Genomic DNA, 21,544 nt, shown 5'->3' with positions numbered 1-21,544 from the left:
TCATTAATTACTGCACAACCCAATGGGATAGTCAGCTTGCAAACCAGGAAGTCTCAGGTTTCATTAATGAGTCAGTGGATCTCAATTAGGATGGCAATACGGGCTGCGGCACTGTTGAAATATAGCCAAAAAAACACAGGAGGCAGGTGTTTAATTATAACTTTTTCAATAAGTTGCATAGTATTAAAATACTCCAAGTAACTGTCTTCCAGATTATTTGCCGTGTGTTGTTTTACTTGTGTTCTTATGAAAGGAGTAAATCGATAACAAAATAGGAGAAATTTTGGGGACTGATGTGACCATCAATTCACTCGGAACACGATTGGAAGTAAACTGTGGTTTTAATAGTCTTACAACTGAGCCTGCCTGCGACCAGAAGAACGGAGGGCAGGCTCACACGGCTGCAGCACATTATACTTCCGGTATTGGGAGGGGCCATGGGCAGAGCCGAGGGTGGAGCCCTGTACAAGCTCCTCATCTCCCCCTATGGGCAGAGCCGCGCAACGGCTCACAGACAGAGTCCACAAGGACACAATACCATACAATACACAGTGTGAATTACATTCACCACATTCACCCCCTGTAAAAAAATCAAGTCCGGCAGAGGTGACAGGTCTACAGGTTGAGCCGGTCCGGTTGCTGAGTCGTCCTTTGGGATCAGTGGAGCACCAAGGTTGCAGCCTCTTCGGGTGGCTGGGTGGTGACGGCCAGTGTGGGTATGAGGGTGGACTCCGGGGGTGTTTCGGTCCGAGCTCCGTTCCTGACCGGTGCAACGGGAGAATGGGGGGCGCAGGAAACCTATAGGCGCGGGGACGCAGGGCGTGGGGGGTTGGGTGGGGTGTAGTGTGAGGGGTACCTCGGCAGTGGTGGTGGTAGTGGTGGATCCTGCAGGCGCCAGGTCCCGGAGGGAAACGGTGTCCTGACGGCCGTCGGGGTATTCAATAAAGGCGTAGTGTGGGTTTGAATGTGGCAGTAGTACCCTCTCTACTAGCGGGTCCGTTTTGTGTCCGGACGTGCCTCCGGAGGAGAACCGGGCCCGGTGTCCTCAACCAAGATGGGAGCGAAGCCCCCGTGGTAGTGCCCCTAGGGAAAACAAATAATCGTTCGTGAGGGGTCTGGTTGGTGGCGGTGCACAGGAGGGACCTAATTGCATGGAGCGCGTCGGGGAGGACCTCCTGCCTGTGGGAGGTCGGGAGATTCCTGGACCGTAGGGCCAGTAAGACGGTCTTCCAGATCGTCACGTTCTCCCTCTCCACCTGCCCGTTCCCCCTGTGGTTGTAGCTGGTAGTCCTGCTCGAGGCGATGCCCTTGTCGAGCAGATACTGACACAGCTCGTCGCTCATGAAGGACGAACCCCTGTTGCTGTGTACGTAGCTGGGGAAACCGAATAGGGTGAAGACACCGTGCAGGGCTCTGACGACTGTATGGGAGGTCATATCGGGGCACGGGATGGCAAAGGGGAAGCGGGGGAATTCGTCAATGACGTTGAGGAAGTACACATTTCGATTGGTCGAGGGGAGTGGCCCTTTGAAATCGATGCTCAGGCGTTCAAAGGGCCGGGATGCCTTTACCAGGTGGGCCTTCTGGTCTATAGAAGTGCGGTTTGCACTCCGCGCAGATCGGGCAATCCCTGGTGATGGCTTTTACCTCCTCAGTGGCGAAAGGCAGATTTCGGGCTTTGACGTAGTGGGCGAGCCGGGTGACCTCCGGGTGGCAGAGGTCGTTGTGGATAGCCTTCAGACGTGTGTCATAGTTATAGGTGGAGAGTTCGATCCTCCACCGCAAGATTTTATTGTTTTTTATTTTGCCCCTTTGCAAGTTGTCGAATATGAAGGCAACCGATCTTTGGTCGGTGATGAGGTTAAACCTCCTACCTGCGAGGCATTGCTTCAGTGCCGTACGGCTTCCACAATGGCTTGGGCTTCTTTTTCGACTGAGGAGTGTCGAAGTTCCAAAGCGGAGAGGGTCCGGAGAAGAAAGCTACTGGTCTCCCTGCCTGGTTCAGAGTGGCGGCGAGAGCGACCTCTGAGGCGTCGCTCTCCACCTGGAAGGGGGCGGATTCATCCACCGCCCGCATGGCAGCTTTGGCGATGTCCTCCTTGATGCAGTTGAAGGCCTGGCGGGCCACAGCTGACAGTGGGAAGTGCGGGGTCTTAAATAGTGGGTGGGCTTTGTCCGCATACTGGGGGACCCACTGGGCGTAATAAGAGAAGAATGACAGGCACCTCTTGAGGGCCCTGGAACAATGAGTGAGAGGGAGTTGTAAGAGGGGGCGTATACGGTCCGGGTCGGGGCCCAGGATTCTGTTTGCCACGACATAGCCGAGGATGGCCAGTCTGGTAGTGCGGAAAACGCATTTCTCCTTATTGTAGGTGAGATTGAGTTTCTGGGCGGTTTGGAGATATCGGTGGAGGTTGGCATCGTGGTCCTGCTGGTCATGGCCGCAGATGGTGACATTGTCCAAGTACGGAAATGTGGCCCGCAGCCCGTACTGGTCCACCATTCGGTCCATTGCTCGTTGGAACACCGAGACCCCATTCATGACGCCAAAGGGGACCCGGAGGAAATGGAAGAGGCGGCCATCTGCCTCGAATGCCATGTAGTGGCGGTCCTCCGGACGGATTGGGAGCTGGTGATAAGTAGACTTCAGATCCACCGTGGAAAATATGCGGTACTGGGCGATCTGGTTGACCATGTCTGCAATTCTGGGAGGGGGTACGCATCGAGGTGCGTGAACCGGTAAATGGTTTGGCTGTAATCAACCACCGTCGGAACTTTTCCCCGGTCTTGACGACCACCACCTGAGCTTTCCAGGGCCTGTATGACTCCCTCACGTGGGAGCCGCTGGACTTCGGCTCTGATAAATACTCTGTCCTGCAGGCTATACCGCCTGCTGCGAGTGGCTACTGGTTTACAGTTAGCCGTTAGATTAGTGAAGAGTGGAGGGGGGTCGATTTTTAGAGCCGCTAAGCTGTATATATTGAGTGGGGGTAGGGGTCCGCCGAAGCTGAGTGTGAGGCTCTTGAGGTTGCATTGGAAATCAAGCCCGAGTAAGAGTGGGGCGCAGAGATTGGGGAGTACGTACAGCTGGAAATTAGAGTAGCTGGCGCCCAGAATCGTTAGGGTCACGACGGTGCGCCCTTGTATTTGGACCGAATGCGAGCCAGAGGCGAGGGAGATAGTTTGCCGTGCAGGGAAGATAGGGAGCGAACAGCATCTTACTAGGTCAGGATGTACGAAGCTCTCGGTGCTCCTGGAGTCGAAGAGGCACGGTGTCTTGTGTCCGTTGATTTGAACAAACATCATCGAGCTCTGGAGGTGCTTCGGACGCGACTGGTCCAACGTGACTGCGTTGAGTTGCGGGTAGTCGGCGGCTCAATCAGCAGTGCTGGAGTGGCCCCGTGATGACTGTCCGCAGAGGTCGTAGTCGTCGAGGTGAACTTCGGGTGATGGCCAAGGTGGCGGCCCCCGTTGATCACATGTGGCGGGTGATGAAGAAGATGGCATCCAAGATGGCCGCCCCATGACTCGCACATAGCCTGCCGCGTGGGAGAGGATGGCCAAGATGGCGGCCCCCATGAGTCGCACATGTCGGGTGGAGGCGGAGTCGGCAGACACGCTGCAACATTGCGGGGTCTGTGAGCCTGCAAATTGGGGGAGCGATTGTTCTGGACTCCGGGGGAGTTAGAGGGTTTCGATTTCGCAGGCATAATGTCCTTTTCGACTGCAGCTGCTGCAAGTCGCATTGCAGGCCGGGCAGTGCTGCCGCGGGTGTTGGGGCTGGCCACAAAAAGGGCACACTGGCGCTCCATAGTGGGTGGGTGGCCGCGCGGCGCAGGCCTGGGGCAGTCGCTGGTCGGGGACCCACGATGGGGTCGCTTGGTCCGCGGGGAATGTGTTTAGACTTCAGAACGCGACCTCCATAGTAGTTGCTAGCTCTACCGTGTCCTCCAAGTTCTGGGGCCCTTCCTCGAGTAGTCGCTGGCGCACATAGTTAGACCGGAGCCCCGCAACGTATACATCACGGACAGCGAGTTTCATATGCTGGGAGAACCGTTACAGCCTGAAAGTTGCAGTCCCGAGCAAGGGCTTTTAGGTCGTGCAGGAAGCCCTCTAGAGACTCTGCGGGGTGCTGACGGCGGGTAGTGAAAATGTGCTGCGCGTAGACCTCGTTTATCGGCCGCACGTACAATCGGTCGAGCATAGCAAGGGCCTCAGTATAGGAGTTGGTCAAATTGAGTTGCATAGAGATGCGATGGCTCACCCACGCGTGCAGTAGGCTGAGTTTCTGCTCCTCTGTAGTCTCGGAGATGCTCGATTCAGCCAGGTAGGCCTTGAAACACCGAAGCCAGTGTAGGAAGATTTCCTTCGCCTCTGCAGCCTGCAGGTCGAGGGTTAGTTGATCAGGTTTGAGGGATGATTCCATAGTTGTTTTCTTCAAGTTTTCTAAGACTATTAAATTGATGCGACCATCAATTCACTCGGAACACAATTGGAAGTAAACTGTGGTTTTAATAGTCTTACAACTGAGCCTGCCTGCGACCAGAAGAACTGAGGGCAGGCTCACATGGCTGCAGCACATTATACTTCCAGTAGTGGGAGGGGCCAGGGGCGGAGCCGAGGGTGGAGCCCTGTACAAGCTCCTCATCTCCCCCTATTGGCAGAGCCGCACAACGGCTCACAGACAGAGCCCACAAGGACACAATACCATACAATACAATAGTGTGAATTACATTCACCACAGGGACATTTGAACCTGTCTTTCTGCCTATGTCCATGCAAGGCTTTACCGTGATAAGCAAATTTTACCAAAGATGTTTATTCATCGTATAGTCTGCCATGTGGCATGGTGGCGCGGTGGTTAGCAGCGCTGCCTCATGAGCCAGAAACCCGGGTTTAATTCCAGCCGTGTGTCTGTCTGTGTTCTATTCCAACGGTGACTGTCTGTGTCGAGTTTGCACATTGCCCCATGCCTGCATAAGTTTCCTCTGGGTGCTCCGGTTTCCTCCCACAGTCCAAAGATGTGCAGGGTCGGTGCAGACTAGATGGGCCGAATGGGCGGAGGGTGGGGTTAGGGCAGGAGGGTGGGGTTAGGGCAGGAGGGTGGGGTTAGGGTGTTCTTTCAGAGGGTCGATGCAGACTAGATGGGCCGAATTGCCTTCTGCACTGTAGGGATTCTTTGGACCTTGCAAAAGCTTTGCTAAAATCTACGTGGATTACATTCCTCTCATAAAGCAAAATGCTGGGGATCGGAAATAAAAACAGAAAATGCTGGAGAAACTCGGCAGATCCTGTAGTATCTGTGGAGAGAGAAACAAAGTTGACATTTTGAACCCTGATGATTCTGCTTCAGAGCCATTTGGACTCGAAATATTAACTCTCCAAAGATGCTGCCAGACCTGTCGAGTTTTTCCAGCATTCTCTGCTTTTATTTTAACTGGGCATTAGCTTCCCATGTCCTCGATTAGCCTATGCTTTTCTAAATAATGCTTAATACTCTCCCCATAAATGCTTTTCCAATAATTTTCCCGAAACCTAGAATAGGCTGACAGACATTTAGCACAGTGGGCTAAACAGCTGGCTTGTAATGCAGAACAAGGCCATCAGCGCGGGTTCAATTCCCGTACCGGCCTCCCCGAACAGGCACTGGAATGTGGCGACTAGGGGCTTTTCACAGTAACTTCATTGAAGCCTACTTGTGACAATAAGCGATTATTATATTACATAGTGTGTCCCTTTCTCTCTTTTTAAACAATACATTAGCAATCTCTCCAGTACCATGTCTGTAGCCAAAGAGAACTGGAAAATGCTTGTCGGCACATCTGCTTTTTCCTCCCTTACTTCCCTTAACAACCTGTAATACATTTCACCTAAGCCCGGCGCTTTATCTATTTTCAAAGATGCTGAATCATTGAATATTTCCTTTCTCCCATGTTTAATTTCCAGTCTTTCTTAACAATAGTGAATATAAATCCTAAAACACTTAACAATCTGTGCCAAAATTATAACTTCGAAAATAAACCCTTTTGTTTTAAAATGAAAAAGAGGCACTGGATTGTGTGAAACAGTACTTCCAAGTTGAGTCTAGCAGACCAATAAGAAAGTTTCTAGGCTTTCCCTTTTCATCTGTCAGTTGTCAGTGTTTGAACAGTATGTATATGGATCCAGAACATACACCGTGCCCATATTTTCAAGGAAATGGACAATCTTGTTCAAGAAGGCTAAATTATAGAAAAGAATGCGTTCCTAGGGTGAAATAAACTTTGTTATTAAGGCAGGCAGATCAAGTTTGACTTGCATTTCTCCACATTACATATTTTGTTTTTATCCAGAAAATACTGGTATTGGAAAACGTAATATTTAGCACTGTACTGATCACACGTGGATAGCAGGGGTATTACATCCGTGAGCAACTGAGATCAGCTGCTCTTATCGGCCGCACTGTCATTATCTTTACTGGCTGCCGTATTGAAGCAGTCAAGCCGCAGGGGAAACAAAAACCTTAACTGAAAGCCGAAGACGCCAATGAGAAAACACCAATCACGAATGAGAGTTGCGGGCAAGAGGCGGGAGTCCTTGCTTACAGGTTCGCCTGGCTCAACAGGCGATGATGAGAGGATGCATACTTTCCATTGTGCTATTTGCAGGGGTGATAAAAGAGTGAATGTAAATCAGCCGCACACAACAGCGTTATTTCTGGATTTATCCAGTGTTTCCATGGAGCTAAAAATTACTGATCTCCAGCTGCTATATTCGTGACTTGCTGTCACTTACCGAATGTTCACTCTGCAAAGTAACGGTATGTATTAGAAACAATATGGGATAAATGGTAAAAGACACGGAACCATAACTTTGCAAGATGCGCAAACCTCACCACACCCAGCTGACATGGACCAACAATGATGAACGACGTAATGGGCGGGAAGATAATCATAATAAATAAAGAGCTGGAGTAAACCGTTCAGCCTATCAAGATTGCTCCGCGGATAGTCAAAGGCGATCACTTGCCCGCCTGTCCCTCATAACCCTTAAACCTATCAATCAAAAATCTCTCACTCAGCCTTGGGTTTATTCAATGGGCCAGCCTAGCCTCTATTGCTCTCTGTGGAAGAGAAGTCCAAAGACTAAGGGCTCTCAGAGAGGGGGGTGGGACCAGTAAGTTTGCGGATGACACAAAGATTGGCCTGGTGGTTAACAGTGAGCTTGAGTGTGTTGGGTTACAGGAAGATATAGACGGGATGGTCAAATGGGCAGAAAAGTGGCAGATGGAATTTAAACCTGAAAAGTGTGAGGTTATACACTTTAGAAGGAGTAATTTCATAAGGAATTGTTCAATGAATGGCCTGACACTGGAAAGTTTCAAAGAACAAAGAGGCCTTGGTGTGTTTGTCCATAGAACTCTGAAGGCAGAAGGGCAGGCTAATAGGGTGGTGAAAAAGGAAAATGGGACGCTTGCCTTTATCAATCGAGGTATAGATTACAAAAGCAGAGAGGTCACGTTGGAGTTGTATAGAACTTTGGTGAGGCCACAGCTGGAGTACTGTGTGCAATTCAGGTTGCCACATTACAGGAATGATGTGATTGCACTGGAAGGCATGCAGAGGCAATTCACCAGGATGTTGCCTGGGATGGAACATTAAAGTTATGAAGAGAGGTTGGATCGGCATGGGTTGTTTTTGATAGAACCGAGAAGACTGAGGGATGACCTGATTGAGGTGTACAAGATTATGAGGAGCACTGACAGGGTGGATAAGGAGCAGCTGTTCCTCTTAGTTGAAGAGTCAGTTACGAGGGGACATAAGTTCAATGTGAGGGACAGGAGGTTTAAAAGATATGCGAGGAAAAACCCAGAGCGTGGTGACGGTCTTGAATACTATGGGCGAGATTCTCCGGACTCACGACGGGTCGGAGAATAGCGGGCGTCGGAAATTTTTACGGCGACGCTGTTCCGACGCCCTCCCGCTATTCTCCGAACCCCGCAAAATGTCGGAGTCGCCATTCCCGACAAACGCCTCCTTCCCGCCCCTGACACGACCAGAATCGCCACTGATAGCCCCCCCCCCGCTATTCACCGGCCCGGATGGGCCGAAGTCCCGACGTCATGGCGCCCTGTTTGCACGTCGTGAAACACACCTGCTTTTTAAATTCGTCAACCAGTCGGCCTGGCTGACGACAGCTTGGAGGATGTCAGGGCACCACTCAGCGCACCGCTCAGCTCACCGCTCGAGTCTGGCCACAACGGGGAAGGCATCCCTGAGAACGGGAGGGGGTCCAGAGCGGGGGGAGTGTGGGGCGACGGGGGAGGCAGTGGGGGGCGACGGAGGGGGGGGTTAGGTAGAGAGTGAGCCGTCCAACCCCATAACAATATGTCTGCCAGCATGCCATGGTGTACCGGTGACGAGGACACGGCCGCTGGTTCCCCTGTGGCTTCCGGACACAGGCCACTGACGCACCCGTGAGGAGGCCATAGTTTACTGGCCGTTGGATGCAGAAAGTGACCAGGGGTTAGGCTGACCGCGTGTCAGCAGCGCGACCAGGCCACCGGGACACACTGGTATCCCATGGCTGGCGGCTGCCGAGGTGTCGACTAACCTCCGTCTAACATGTCCCGTTTCTCTGCCTCCCACCACCCTTCTGTAGGTTAGCACGATGTATGGGAACAGAACGGCGATGTTCTGCGCAGTGGTTGGGGCCGCTCTACTGGATTTGGAGATGCAGCAGCATCCACACCCACAACCCGCAGTGGCTGCAGGGCCAGCTGCAGCAGCAGGGGGAAGGGCCGAGGAGTTGCCAGTCGTCGAGCAGCATGGGGGGGGGGGGGAGGAGGAGGAGGAGGAGGAGGAAGAGGAAGAGAGAGTGAGGGTGCAGCCACGGCGCCAGAGGCGACGACCAAAGCCGAGGGTGTACCGTGTCCGGGTCTCTTTCCTAACAATGCCGGACATCACCTGCAGGAGAAGACTCCGGCTGAGTAGGCAGACGGTGATACATATCTGCCAACTCCTGTCGCACCTCGCCCCACGTGGAACGGGGGGAGGACACGCGATCCCGGTTGCCATCAAGGTGACGGTCGCTCTGAACTTCTATGCTACCGGCTCCTTCCAGTCTCCGAGCGGGGACGTCTCCGGGATCTCCCAGTCATCGGTGCACAGGTGCATCCGGGATGTGACCGACGCCCTCTATGCCATCGCGGACCGCTACATCACCTTTCCCGAGGACCAACCAAGTCAAGACTCACGAGCCCGTAGATTTGCCAGTGTGGCCGGGATACCGAGGGTTCAATCGACTGTGTTCACGTCCCCATGCGCCCGCCTGCTGTGGACAAGGAAGTGTTCACAAACAGGAGGGGGACATACTCCATTAATGTCCAAGTGGTATGCGACCCCCACATGAGGTTCATGAACGTCTGTGCAAGGTTCCCAGGGAGTGTGCATGACTCCTACATACTAGCGCAGTCGTTCATCCCTGCGATGTTTGAGGGACGTCCCCCCCGGCTGAGGGGCTGGTTGCTAGGCGACAGGGGTTATCCGCTGAGGTCTTGGCTGATGACGCCTATACGGAGGCCTCAGACCAATGCGGAAACACGATACAACGAGGCCCATGCAGCAACCAGGGGTGTGGTGGAGCGCTGCCTTGGCCTCCTGAAGATGAGATTCAGGTGCCTGGACCGCTCCGGAGGGGCCCTGCAGTACCAGGCCGACAGGGTCGCTCGCATTGTAGTGGTCTGCTGTGCGCTGCACAACATCGCGATGCAGAGGGGAGATGACCTGTTGCAGGAGGAGGAGGGAGAAGCTAGTGGCAGTGGTGCCAGCACAGAGGAGGAGGAGGAGGCTGGCGGAGTGGCGGGCGCAGAACGCAGACACGACCCACGTGCTGGTGATGTCCAGGAGGCGGCACGACGGACCCGGCAAGGACGGCGGGCACGCGACGCTCTGGTGGCAGCACGGTTCACGCATCGCATGTGACGTCCCCGATGAACACCAAACCACCACCTGCATCGCTAGTCATGCAGAGGGTCACCACACAACTGCCACCACCACAACCCCCCCCCCCCCCCCCCCCCCTCAGTGTACACTGCTCCACTTCGACATGACGCTTATCACTGGGTGCAGACGGAATGGCACAACATTGATGGCTGTGTCAGCGGGTGTGATCAGTGCCATGTGGAATGATGACAGCCCGCTCTGCGAAGAGCTGTGAGCTCAGAATCGTTAGAGAGAGTCTGACCCATGGCAATAGCTGAACCATCCACCTTGGTGGCCGCTGAGTTTGTCACTGACACTCCATCACGTGCCCGCGTGGGCTAGCTGTGGGAGGGGGTAGGGGCAGGGACTGCACACCCGGCACCGAGGTTTCAGCACCCGTCACCCCCAGCGACACTCAGTCACCATCACGATTCCTGTGGCTGTGGAACAATCACACGGTATTACAAGTAAGGTGGAACAGTGCGTTTAATATTAACAATTATTTACAGGTGCCCTAGCCCCTACAACTAAACTGTGCCCTTCACCCGTGCCAACTTACTCAGTGTCTATCTTAGTTGCCTTACGGGCCCTACCACTACGTCTAAGTGACTCCCCAGATGATACAGCAGGAGTGGAGGAGGATTGCTGCGAATCGCCCCCCTCGACTCGTTTCTCCTTGGCTAAGCGTTTCCTGGGGCGACCAGGCCTTGATGGGCCAGGCTGCTCTGCGGGCGTCTCGGGTGACATTGTGCCACCCTGCTCTGCCTGCTGCCCACCCGATGCACCAGGGATGGGACGGGGGGAGGCCGAGAATTCCGGGACGTCCCGTGATGGAGTTAATGGGACGGGTCCCGAAACCTCCTCCTCCCTCGGGGAGCCCGGTGGCCCCCGGGCCTCACTTTGGGACAGAGGTGCGAGCAGGGAGGTGCCCCGTCGCACTACCGACACCTGGCGCTGCCAGTCCTGGAGGCCTGCAACGGTATCCACCAGGATCCGAAGGTTTGCAGAGACGGAGTCCAGGGAGTTAGACATTCCTGCCAGGGACTGTGCGATCTCAACCTGTGTGTGCACGACGCCATCCAGCACATGTGTCAGGCGGTTGATGGTCTCCGCGACCGACTGCTGCGACTGGGCCATGACCTGCTGAGACTCGGCCATGGCCCGCAGGGCGCCGGCAATGTCGTTTTGGCTCTGGCACATTGCTGCCTGTGAGAGGGCAACCCTGTCCAGGGCCGAGGATGACGTGTGCACATTAACCCCAACGTCTTGCATAACCTGACCCATTGCCTCCACCGCGGATGCCACCCGTGCGGTGTCGGACTGGGTCTCTGCCATGAGCGGCACCACTCCCTGCTCTTGGACGCGGTTCGACTCCTCTAACAGCGTCTGCAGAGCCAGGAAGGCTGCCCTCCTCCCGCCATTGTTTCCCTGGGTTTCCTGAGGCATCGGCTGTGCGGGTGGGTTGATAAACTCCAGGAACTCAGAAAACGTCTGGGAGCCAGCTGCATCCTGGGCCTGGTCTGGCCTCCGCGAGTCCGGGCCCTCTGTTGCTCCGACCTCCACCTGCTGTACCTGCTCAGCTGTGATGTGCCAACCAGACTGTGCCCCAGGAGACTCATCACTAAATAGGCCCGCCGGGGTGTGTGTCTCTGGGATGATGGATGTGGTGGGAGAAAGCAGTGCCGCAAGCCTGACGCTCTCAATGTTTAGGGCCTCCTCCAGGGTGTGGGGCTGCTCAGCGACAGGAGGGTTGTCCCTGGCCATTTCTGGTGGTGGTGGTGGACTTCGAACCCTCTGTGCGTCCTGGTCCGCAGATTGGGTTGGAGCGGATAGGGCTGCCCGCTGATCGGGCACCCTCTGTTGTGAGGCCCCGGGTGAGGTGGCGGCAGATTCCTGTCTCCGTCTGGAGGCAGACGGCCCTGGTCGTTCGGCATCACGTCCTAGGGAAGAGAATGAGACGGGTTATTTCGATTTGCTCGGCAGGCCGCTGGACGGTTCCATTGGGCAGGGTTTGTGAAGGGACAGAGGATGGGGGAGGTATCCCAGTGGGCAGGGTGTGTGAAGGGACAGAGGATGGGGGAGGGGTGAGTGTTTGTCAGGGAGGGTTGTCTCACTTGCTGCAGTTCCGCCAACCTCGCATTGCGCGATATCGCGGGTGGCAGACCCCCCAACAAGGTCCAGGGCCCTCTGTTCAAAGGTGCTGAGGGGGTGCAGGTTGGGCGAACCCCCTCCAGTCTTGTGCCGCTCACGGTGGTTATGAGCGGCCTTGGCCTGTTGGGGGAGGGAACATAGGTAGATCATTACAAAACGGTAGGTATCAGCAGTCCGTTCAGATACTGGCACAGTTTGGGGGGGCAAGTTGTCATAAGACGATTGCATCCCTCCTCGGGGCCAGAGCGCTGGGTCTGTGACAACTTTGTGAACCACCCTCAAATAACTCTGCCCCAATCCCTCTCCCCCCCCCCCTCCCGTGCCGGGGGGGGGGGGGGGGGGGGGGGGGATGGTTGTGACTAGGGGGCACCCTCATGGCACTTACCCTGGCAGACCTGGTGAGGTCGTGTAGCTTCTTCCTACATTGCTCTGCTGAGCGAGGGGTCTGCCCCACAGCACTGACGGCAGCAGCCACGTCACGCCAGGCCTGGCATACCGCGCTGGCAGGTTGGCGATGCCCTCTCCGCGGGCGGATGATGCCCCTCCTCTGCTCCACGGCATCGAGCAGCGCCTCGACGTCAGCATCTACAAAGCGAGGAGCAGCTCTCCTCGGCTCCGACATCCTGCCCGACAGATTCTGTGGTCGCCCGCGCCTTTTTACGGCGTCGGGCGGCGTCACGTGGGCGTGATCGTGTCGTCGTCGCGTTCCGTCGTCATCACGCACGTAATTGACGCGGCCGCGCTACTAGCCCATTTCCAGGAAGTGAATCCGTCGGGAAATGAAGCCTTCGCGACCGTCGTAAAACGCTCCCGATTTTTACGACGGTTTTACGACTTTCCGCGGGTGCGGAGAATTTCGCCCAATGCTTGGGAGGGTGGTTGAGGTGGGTTGCCTCACATCCTTTAAAAAGTACCTGGATGAGCACTTGGCATGTCATAACATTCAAGTCTATGGGCCAAGTGCTGGCAAATGGATTAGGTAGGTGGATCAAGTGTCGTTCATGCATCGGTGCAGACGCGATAGACCAAAGGTCCTCTTCTGCACTATTATTCTGTGATTCTGTGAAGATATTAATCCACATCTTGGTCTTAAATGGGACGCCACTTATTTTTAAATTGCACACTTTAGTTGTCCCACGAGAGGAAGCATCCTCACAGAAACTACCCTGTCAAGTCCCATCGGAATCTTGCATGTTTCAATAAGATCACTTTTCATTCTTGTGAATCCCAAATTATCAGCCCAACTACTCAATCTTCTCTGATAAGACAATACTTTCATCCCAGAAACCAGCCTTGTGAACCTATTCTGAACTGTTCCAATGCAAGTCGATCACCTCTTATGTAGGGAGACCAAAACTGTACATGTAACCTGAGGTGTGGCCTAACCAATGCCCTGTGTAGTTGGAGCAAGACTTCCCAATTTTTATACTCCACCCCCCCCCCCCCCCCCGCAATAAATGCAAACATTCCATTTTACTTCCAAATTACTGGCTGTACCTGCAAACTTACTTTTACGATTTGTGTGCAAAAGCACCCAGATCCCTCTGTAATGCACCATTCTGCAGTCTCTCTTCATTTAAATAACACATTGCCTTTCTAGTCTTCCTACTAAGGTGGGTAACCTCACACTTCCCCACATTATACCCCACCTGACATTTTTTTTAGCCATCTCACTTAACCGATGAATAATGCCAAAAATAATTTGGGAATATAAATTCTTATATTATATCAGCAGAGCAGTTTGACCAAACTAATTTGTAATAGATATTGATTAATTCCTTCACAGATAACAAATATACCATATTATCTTTATTCAATGTTGCACAACAGGGGATATCTGAACTGAGAATGACACTGCGATTTGATTATTTCATGCTCTCTGTGCGTGTGTCTGCACAGGGAATACATGTCAACCATGCAGCCTGAATCCAATTGCATCAGCACCTGCTTCAGTCTGTACAGACTGATGCCACTACACACACTTCACTTGTCCGCTGGCTGAAGGGAAACATAAACCATTGAGGATAAATCTGAAAACAATATTTTGTCGAATCCCTCTCTCTCTCTCCCCCCCCCCCCCCCCCCGGCGTACATGGATGATGCAGTACTCCAAAGGTTTGGGTAACCTAGGGAACGCCTTGACTGTCAGTCTCCAGGAGCACAGAACAGATTCGAGTGGGAGGCCCGTCTTGTGAGCTGGGATCAGTCTGATCTGCACAGTTCAGGGCGTCGGTAGAGAGATTTTTTTTTAAGAAATACACAGAAAGTACTGAAACAACCTTTTTGCAACATTTTGCACCCACCTGGCGAATGCGGTCTGGTGGATTTGGAGATGTCCCGCCTCCCTGCGGGGAGGAGGCGGTGGAGGAGGAGGGAGAAGCCATCTTCTTCTCTCAATCTGCTGCTGTTGCTGCCGCCGATGTTTTGAAACGTAATACTCTGGGATTAGCCTCCTGACTTTCACTCACTCCGTCACTGTAGAAAGCCTTTTTCCTCCAGGTTTTTTTTGGGGGAGGGTTTGCTTCACGCGTTCAAGTGCCGCGGCACAGATTTTTTTTTGCGCTCAGCCTCCCTGACCAGAGACTGAATGAAAGCTCTGGGCGGGAAAGGAGGAGTTGAGGGGTTTTTTTCTGAGGGGGTTACTGAGTGGGTGACCTTGTTGTCCTGTCGGAGAGGCGAGTGTGTCTGAGTGTGTGTCCGTGCCAATGCGGCACACCACTCCACGACCCCTCGCTCTCCCGTCTCAAAGCTTAGCTACACCGCAGAGCCCAGCACCAACACACACACTGCTGAGATCACGCACAGTGCAATGTGCGAGAAAACAGCTCCTGATCCATCTTAATGCAGCTCCGAAGAGTCACATAGTAAGGTGGGGCAAACTGCTATTGGCTCAAAGACGCTAAAGACACGCCGTGCAAAGGACCTTGTCATGCAATTGCTTCTCATCACGATCTTTGCTTGAATTAATCATTCCAGTGTGGCAGGCAACAAATGGCTTTGCTCCCCGAGAACTACCGTCGCGCGCCCTGTCTGCTTGCTGCAGCCAAATAAATGCGGACTTAGGTGTGCAACCGTCGCGTTACATTTTTGCCTAGGCCTTCAACGTAACCAAGTGCTGTTGTCTCAAAGGAGCGATGATCAGACAGCATTTCGCACGCTTTATATAATTAACATTTCACAAATGCGTGTAGTTTTAAAAAGCACAACCAATGCAATCTCTAACTGTTTAGCAGATCTGCTTTCAGGAACAAAATGCGTGATAGATAGCAAATTAGTGCCATAAACCCCTAGTTTATGTCATAGTGAATCAGATTGTTGCGTTTTCCAAAACACGCCAATGTTTCCCGTCAGCAGGACAAGATATTGATTAATCATATCAAAGAGGTCGAAAGGTCGCTTTCGTGGGGCTGGATAATTCTTGTCCACGGTTTTTCGGCTTTCAAACTGAGAGAACAGCTGTCTGTTATTGCTTTCGCTGGGAAAACAACATTATCTTGGAAATAATGTGATGTAGCAATCATGGTTACTAATGTAATGAATGCACAGTAGCTTTCCGTTCAACGTTAAATTAACAGTTTAGCTTCGGCAACCGGAAATGTGCTTGTTTCACTTTCTAATTCGTTTATCGCCAATGCAGTTAAGTATCTGCGATTGAATTACAGAATTTGGGAGATAAACAGCAATGGAATAAAAATGATGGGATGCATTTCAGCCAGGCACACAGCAAGTAGACCAGTGACCAATATATAGAATTATTGGCCAGCGTGTTTATTTCTCGTGCATGGGATGGGAAGGGTGTTTTGATCCCAAAGGGCAGTTACAAAAAATACTACGGATGCTGGAAATCTGAAATAAAGGGAAACGCCCAGCAAATCAGGCAGCATCCGTGGAGTGGGAAACAAAATTAGCCTTTCAGGTCGATGAACCTTGGTAAGAACAGCAACAGGCAAAATAACATATGCCCCGAGGGCAGCGTGAGACATGTTAAATGTCGCAGAGGTGGGTAATTCGCAACATTGGACAGTGAAATAAATACCAAAATATAAAGTTATAGAAAAGATTTGCAGAAGAAAGATCAATTATTGACAATATGAGAATGTCACATCTGTAGAAAGATGTAATATAAGTACTTTGGTGCATTAGAGGCATTGTGAAAAACAAAAAAAAATAAGGTTCTAATTTTTGTGTTCGAATCTCCCCATGGTCTTGATTTTCACTATGTCTGTGACCTCCTCAGGATAACCTCTGCTGTTCCTCTGATTCCTCTTCATGCCCATTTGGCCCACCATTGGAACTATGCCTCAGCCACTTATATACCCAATGCTCTGGAACTGCCTCACACTGCTCCTCTTTTCTTTAAGACCCTACCTAAAATCTACCTCTTTGTTGAACCTTTTTGATCAGCCTCCTGTTTTGGTTTGGTGTCTATTTTGTTCTTTTTTTTAAACCTCTGTGAAACACCTGGTAATGATTTTCTATTATTAAGGCACCATATAAACACAATTTTTATCGTTGTGTTTTAATGGAAAGAAGGTTCTGAACTTGTTCCTGGCACGGGGAAGAGTTTAGGCAGATAATTGTTTTGACAGATGCACAATGCCAGCAAACAAATCAAAACACTATTTACAGGGATTTAAATTACACAGATATTGACTCGAGAAAAAAATGAATGATATGTTTCTCAAGGTGATGCGAGATTCTTTCCTTATTCAATTTGTCAAACAGCCAATATGTTTTCAAACTAATCTATATTTATCGGACACAGGTTGTTGCCTGGGAACATCGAGGATTCAATGAGATTTTATTGAGTTAAGTATGATGATTTGAGCTTCTTGATAAGTATCCAACCACATGGATAGCACTGCAAAATGGTTATTCTTTTCACTGAAGTGTGTGTGTCCATTGTCTAACATAGGAACAGTAATTTTAATATGCAAGAAAGCAGGGTTTGCAGAGTAAACTGGCAAGCTAGTCTTGCAGCTGTCATGCAGTTGATCATTTTGCGCAATGACTTTTCCAGCACTCTGACAAGGTACTAAGTGACAAATCTGACCTTGACACTTGCTATTGGAGGCTCAGAAAATAATTCCACTTTAATCATAATTTTATAATAGTTGACAATTTATTTGGAATTGCTACGGCTCAGGGTAAATTCATTAATAGAAAATTGCTTGCACAAAGTAAACTTGTACTGGAGATAAAACTTTTAAATCCATAAATTAATCAGAATATCTATATGAGAAATGTAAAGAAAGCAGAGAGAAGAGTGTAAAAGTGTGACTTACTGCAAGGAAAGAGAAATTGAGAAAAAAAAGAGTTCAAAACAACAAATAAAGTATTTCAGACTTAGAAAGAGAGAGGAAGTGAAAACAAATGGAATATCAAACACAGATACAGAAATACTTAGTGGTTGATAAACAAGCAGGTTACAGGACGAGAAAAAAAAGATTTTGTTTGGTCAGTGAGCACTGCACGGGAGTTCAGCAAATTTATGTATATTATTAGGATGGTACTATTTTTTAAGCAAGATAATTTCCATGCCAACATTTCAAAATTACATTTGCTCTTAAATTGAATCTTCAGGTGGTTGTTTCTGACAGACTTAACATGAAACTTGCTAGATTTCAAAAAAAAACCTAGTTATCTACTTCTAATTATTTAGTTGAAGAAACCAAAAATAATTTCTGACCCAGTTATCCCTTTACAGTCTGAATAAACAGCTCCTGAAAGTGTTTTTAAAAATCCATTAGAGCATGAGAAACAAACACTACAATGAATATAGTAAGATAAACTCTTAAACTAATATTAGAAAAGAAATGGCATTAGAAATTTTGGATTTTCCTCAACTGCCCTTCACATAATTGGATAGGATATCAGAGGGGAAAGAAAATCGAAATTGGGCATCATTTCTACTGCCACTTCCTTGTTCCAATATTAATTTCCCCTGCTCGCTCCTGCCAATAACTAACCATTACCTTTCCCATGCATGTATATCATGGTGATGGGATGGGGCATGGGATCCCAGCATGTTTCTCTCCTCTTTCCATCCTTGTTCCTTTGATCTTCATCACCACCAAGACAAAGTTGGTAGTAGTTCTTAGCAGAGCAGCAGGAAGACCCAAAGTGTTTGAATAGAGGGAAGAGGTTATAGCAGTTGCTACTTCTCCTTCCAATTAGGAATTAGACAGCACAGAAGAAGGCCTTTCAACCCATTGCACCAGTGGTGTTTTTTGAAAACACTATCCAACTAGTCTAACTCTCCTGTTTTTAATTCCCATTGTTACCAACAAACAAAATGCTGAAACTCTTCTTCGGGAATGTTCTACCCCATTAGTATTAGCTCCACATCTTCTGCTACTGCACTAGAAATCCCACCACAATGTTACCAGTATATTCCAATGTTTTTGTTATTTTGTTCAACAGATATGGGCATCACTGGCTCCGCCAGCATTTCGTATCCATTCCTAATTGCCCTTGAGAAGGTGGTAGGGAGCTATCTTCTTCAACCCCAAAAATAATACAACAATCCCTCAAAATGTTCCTTCAAACCTCCAAAAGACTTAACACCTTTAAACAGAAACACATCAGGTTAAAGAAATTATTGTGAAGAATGTAGGAATTTCAGATGTTATGGGAGCGGCATTTTCAGAACCCCAAAATGTATCATGGAGTTCAACCAACCTCTCCCTTGAATGTATTGTTGCTTTTGAAGCACACGGCTTGGTCTCCAGGTGTGGTATTACAATTATGGACATGTGGGATTTTAAACACAAACAATGTTTATTCCATGAATTCAACTTAACCTTTTTAAATAAACATTAGATCCCTTAACACCCCTTTCTTCAAAGATAACCCCAAAAATAATACAACAATCCTTCAAAATGTTCCTTCAAACCTCTAAAAGACTTAACACCTTTAAACAGAAACACATCAGGTTAAAGAAATTATTATTATGAGTTTAAATCACTCAAATGATTCAGAGATATTCTTTCCTGGCAAAGATCACCGCAGATCCAGCTCACTGCAAACACAGACACACCCAAGCTCTTTTTCTACATGCAGCTCTCAGGCACTTTTCAGCTGCTCTCTCAAACTGAAACTATAAGCAGAAGTGAGCTCAACGCAGCTACCCCCACCCTCTGACATTACTTCAGTAATATGAGCTGCCTCATTTCTTAAAGGTACATCGCTTAAACATCCATTTCTTAAAGGTACATTGCTTAAACATCCATTTCTTAAAGGTACTCTCACATGACACCTCCCCCAAGAAAAAAAAATAAACCTTCAACTTCAAGATGGTTTCATTTTTCACTTTTGCACCATCGACGAAGAAATGTACACAGTAAATATACTTTATCGTTTCACAAAAATCAACAACACACGCAAACAGGCATAATAATAAAGTCCATCTTTCCCGTTCTTCTTCCTCCAACCGAAATCCTTCTCGATTGACAGTCTCTTTGAACAAGAAAGTCAATGCACGATCCATCCATTCCTCTATGCCTCGGCAATTCTCTTTAAAGTTAGATACTTCAGTTCAATCTGATCACAGAGTCCCTTGTAATTGTCCAATACAGGAGAATCGGTTTTCACAGCTTTCAGGCAATCACATGCCTGTTGAAAGTCCGCTGACAATTGAAATTTTTGACATTTCTTTAGCAAGTTCATCAGTGGAGTAATCACACCACAAACGTTTGCACAAAGGTTCGATCAAATCCATTAATGCTAAGAAATCGCATTACTTCCCTTTGTCTTGAGGGTATCGGAAACTCCTCAAGGAAAGTGATTCGGGCTTCTCCAAATTCACTTTCGGCTAGGTTCATCACCAAACCTGACTCCTGAAGTCGATCGAAGAACTCCATACAATGTTTTAAATGTTCTTTCCATGACTGGAAGTTGCAAATAAAAGCAGATTGTCCCACTTGCTCAATGCAATCCTTCAAACAAGGGATGGCGTAAGAGTCTCTTCTTGTAACTGCATTCACCTTTCGATAGTCCGCACCCAACTATTGGGTACTGTCTGGTTCAAGTACCATCACTATGGGTGAGCTCCATTGGCTGGAACCCACTTCAATTATGCCATTTTTCAGCATACTCTCAATCTCTCTGTTAACCTGTGCCAATTTAAAATAATTAAGTCTATATGGATGTTGTTTGATAGGAACAGCATTTCCCACATCTACATCATGTATAGCCATTTTAGTACTTCTCAATTTATCTCTACAAACTTGCCCATGTGATATCAATAACTTTCAGGTCAGTTCATTTTTCCTCTGGAAGGTAACTCAACAATTTATTCCAATTTTTAAAGAACATCCTCATTTTCCAATTTAATTTGAGGTATATCAAATTCACAGTCATCTGGATTTGGTTCGTCACTTTGAGTTAGAATCATTAAAACTTCCTTATGCTCTCCTTCCCTTTCAAAGTACCTTTTAAGCATATTCACATGACATACTCGGTGAGTCTTCCTTCTATCTGGTGTTTACTACATAATTTACCTCACTTAATTTCCTTGCAATCTGATACGGTCCACAAAACCTAGCTTTTAAAGGCTTACCTACCACTGGTAACAACACTAAAACTTTATCCCCACTGACAAAACTACGAACTTTGGATTTCTTGTCCGTGACCCGTTTCATCGCATTTTGTACAACTTTCAAATATTCTCTCGCCAATTCACCTGCTCTATTTAATCGTTCCCTAAAATTTGACACGTAATCCAATAGTGTACTTTCCGATTTCGCACCCACCAATTTTTCCTTAATCAATTTAAGTGGTCCTCTTACCTCATGACCAAAAACTAGTTCAAAAGGACTAAATTTGGTGGACTCATTAGGTGCATCCCTAATTGCAAACAATACAAATGGAATTCCTTTATCCCAATCCTCTGGATAATCTTTTTTTTTTTAAATTTAGATGAGCCAATTATTTTTTCCAATTAAGGGGGCAATTTAGCGTGGCCAATCCACCTAACCTGCACATTTTTGGGTTGTGGGGGCAAAACCCACGCAGACACGGGGGAGAATGTGCAAACTCCACATGGACAGTGACCCAGAGCCGGGATCGAACCTGGGACCTCAGCGACGTGAGGCAGCTGTGCTAACCACTAGGTCACCATGCTGCCCACTCTGAGTAATCTTGACAATACGCACTCAACATTGTCTTTAATGTCTGATGCCACCTTTCTAATGCTCCCTGTGATTCTGGATGGTACGCAGTTGATTTAAATTGTTTTATTCCTGAGCTATCCATAACTTCTTTGAATAACTTTGAAGTAAAATTCGATCCTTGATCCGATTGAACTTCTGTGGGTAGTCCATATCCAGTAAAGAATTGAAGTAACTCCTCCACAATCCTTTTAGCTATAATAATACCTGCTGGAATGGCCTCTGGAAACCTAGTAGACACATCCATTATAGTCAAAAGAT

The 21,544-nt window shown here is 49.2% G+C and overlaps 1 protein-coding gene across 23 annotated transcripts in view; it reads right to left on the bottom strand.

Moving 5' to 3' along the window:
* Positions 1–15,073, bottom strand: part of ank2b (ankyrin 2b, neuronal) — a 1,110,754-nt gene extending 1,095,681 nt beyond the window's left edge. For 8 of the 23 annotated variants that reach the window (XM_038792196.1, XM_038792201.1, XM_038792205.1 and 5 more), the window contains exon 1: positions 14,417–15,072. In XM_038792196.1, coding sequence (XP_038648124.1) covers positions 14,417–14,497 — 81 coding nt within the window. In that variant the 5' untranslated portion in view covers positions 14,498–15,072. Of the gene's footprint in view, positions 1–14,416 lie in introns of all 23 variants that reach the window. The other 15 variants (XM_038792202.1, XM_038792212.1, XM_038792216.1 and 12 more) reach the window with 6 other exon arrangements.
* Between the last annotated feature and the right edge of the window lie 6,471 nt (positions 15,074–21,544).

This window comes from Scyliorhinus canicula, chromosome 3 (genome assembly GCF_902713615.1).
Source record: "Scyliorhinus canicula chromosome 3, sScyCan1.1, whole genome shotgun sequence".
Lineage (NCBI taxonomy): Eukaryota > Metazoa > Chordata > Chondrichthyes > Carcharhiniformes > Scyliorhinidae > Scyliorhinus > Scyliorhinus canicula.
The sequence above is the reverse complement of the archived record's forward strand: the minus strand, read 5'-3'. Positions and strand labels throughout refer to the sequence as shown.